The sequence below is a fragment of the Neophocaena asiaeorientalis genome, unplaced genomic scaffold (genome assembly GCF_003031525.2).
Source record: "Neophocaena asiaeorientalis asiaeorientalis breed wild unplaced genomic scaffold, Neophocaena_asiaeorientalis_V1.1 scaffold31, whole genome shotgun sequence".
NCBI lineage: Eukaryota > Metazoa > Chordata > Mammalia > Artiodactyla > Phocoenidae > Neophocaena > Neophocaena asiaeorientalis.
Genome location: NW_020175320.1, coordinates 446,649 through 448,892, shown reverse-complemented (window position 1 = coordinate 448,892; position 2,244 = coordinate 446,649). Strand labels below are relative to the sequence as shown.

The following is a 2,244-nucleotide window of genomic DNA, read 5'->3' as shown; positions in this document are numbered from 1 at the left end:
CCGGACAAAGCCCGAGAGCCCGCGTCCAGAGCCATGTCCTCGTCCGCCGGCAACGGCCACCAGCCCAGCCAGAGCCGCGCCATCCCCACCCGCACCGTGCCCATCAGCGACGCCGCGCAGCTACCTCATGACTATTGCACCACGCCCGGGGGGACGCTCTTCTCCACCACGCCGGGAGGTGAGCGCCGGCCGCCCGCGCGGCCCTCACCCGAGCCTGGAGCCGGCTCCCGAGCGCGTCCGCGCCAGCCTCTGCGGTGTCCCCTCAGTTTCCCGCCACGATTCTTTAACTCAGGGCGTGTCCACGCTGGCCGCTCCGGCCACCCCGGCTCCGCCGCAGCCCCACCAAAGCCCCCGTGAGACAGCTTTCGGGAACCTTAACTTCGCGTTCTCTCTCGCCTGCAGCTCGATTCAGTGCGTGCCCACTCTGGGAAGTGGCTCTCCTGTAGCGAAAAAAAGCTCTTGTTCCCGCCTCGTGGCAGGTTTACGCACTCTGCCCAGTTTTCTGCCCCCTCTCCTCCTGCTCCGGGGCAAATTCGTCTACATTTGGCCTTGCACTCACTCCGCATTACCTCTGCCTCTTACATATTGTGTAGTTGTGTACATTGACGCTTGATTTTGGAGCCGTCTCCCGGGCCTTTGTAGAAAGGAAGTTGGGGAGAGTAAGTCGCTCCTGCGACGCTGCGATGACTTGTTTAGCTGCTTTTAGAACACCAGGAGAAGGCTGGAATGCGGAGTTTGGAAGCCTCGCCCAGTGTTATCCTGCTTTGACAGCATTGTTTACTTTGCTGGACCAGGCCCCGCGGGTGGGGGGAGTCCCCAGGCTGGAGGAGGAGTGATAAAATAGTGCTCAAGTAATAGTGTTGAGGGTAGAGCGCTGGCAGCCTTGAGGGTAGAGTTTTGGCGGCGCCGCCTTTGGAGGTAGATCGAAGAGGGCGTTGTCAAGCAGGGTACCCTTGCTGGGGGGCTTGCTTGATCCTGGGGAAGGGGCAATGCAGAGCGGGGTTTATGAACACTGCTTTTCGAAGTACGACCAGAAACTGTTTACAAGGAAGAACACTGGGGTAGAGGTGAAGAGCGTTGAATTAATTGGTCACGGGAAAAGGGAGCTCAAAGGTTGTCTTTCCCCTCACTGGGCTTTTCTCCAGAGGGAGGAGACTGGACTGCGATCTTGAGGGACATTATGAAAGGAATGGTGCTTCATTTTTAACTTCGTGACTTTGCCTTTTGGTGACGGCCTCTGGCTAGAGGGTTGGGACTTTGCTGGCAGCCCCTGCAGTCTGCAAGATTGCTAGCTTCGTTCTTGTGGGCTGGGCTCACCAGTTGTACTACAACCAATCCCCTGCAGTTAGGCCTGGGCGATCCTTTAATCGGTCGCACAATAGCAAGGCGGTAGAGTAAGAAGACCTTGCCAACAGGGGATAAAAATCTAGGAGAGAGCTCTACAGAGGAATCCAGCCAGGCCACTCTAGGAGTGGGGTGGCTGCCTTGGAAGACTTTTAAATGACCCAGGCAGGAGAAGTTCATCAATAAGTGTGGAGAACTGGGCTTAAGGACGTTATAACTTTGCAGAGGAGTGGAGTTTCTAGTGAGGTGGCTTACCTCATTGGAGAAACCTCCCTCCTGACCTGATCTGTTCAAGGCCAGACCCTAAGCATGCTGAAATCTTCTGGCCTTTTAATCGTGAAAGATTTTGGCAGATCAGAATCTGCTCCAGATAGGGTTGTCTTGAACTTGAACTGACAGCTTTTAAGAAATGGATACTGTTTTCCAAGGTGATGGACAGAGATTTATAACTTCTTCCAGAATTCTTTGTGAATTCCGTAACGCCTGTGCTTCCAGCAGTTCAGAACTTATGTCATAGTAGCAACTGCACTCAGATATTATTTCTTTGAGTAAGGAACTAAACTTTTAGCTGTATATTAATCATTATTCCCCTGAGGGAAGAGCCACAGGGACACTCTTTTTGGCATATTTCAGACAGCCAAGCTACAATGCTTTTAAAGTAAGGGCATAGTCTTTAGGCATACTTTAAAGATAGAAGCCTGGGGCTTCCCTGGTGGCACAGTGGTTGAGAGTCCGCCTGCCCATGCAGGGAACATGGGTTCGTGCCCAGGTCCGGGAAAATCCCACATGCCACAGAGCGGCTGGGCCCGTGAGCCATGGCCGCTGAGCCTGCACGTCTGGAGCCTGTGCTCTGCAACAGGAGAGGCCACGACAGTGAGAGGCCCGTGTACCACAAAAAAA

At 54.3% G+C, this 2,244-nt stretch overlaps 1 protein-coding gene across 5 annotated transcripts in view; it reads left to right on the top strand.

The window, feature by feature from the left end:
* Positions 1-6: 6 nt before the first annotated feature.
* EIF4EBP2 (eukaryotic translation initiation factor 4E binding protein 2) overlaps positions 7-2,244 on the top strand; it is a 23,988-nt gene continuing 21,750 nt past the window's right edge. For all 5 annotated transcript variants that reach the window (XR_003005989.1, XR_003005990.1, XM_024765491.1 and 2 more), the window contains exon 1: positions 7-178. Coding sequence is in view for 3 of the 5 variants with exons in the window: in XM_024765491.1 (XP_024621259.1) it covers positions 34-178 (145 nt within the window). In the remaining 2 variants the exon portion in view is untranslated. The remainder of the gene's footprint in view (positions 179-2,244) is intronic.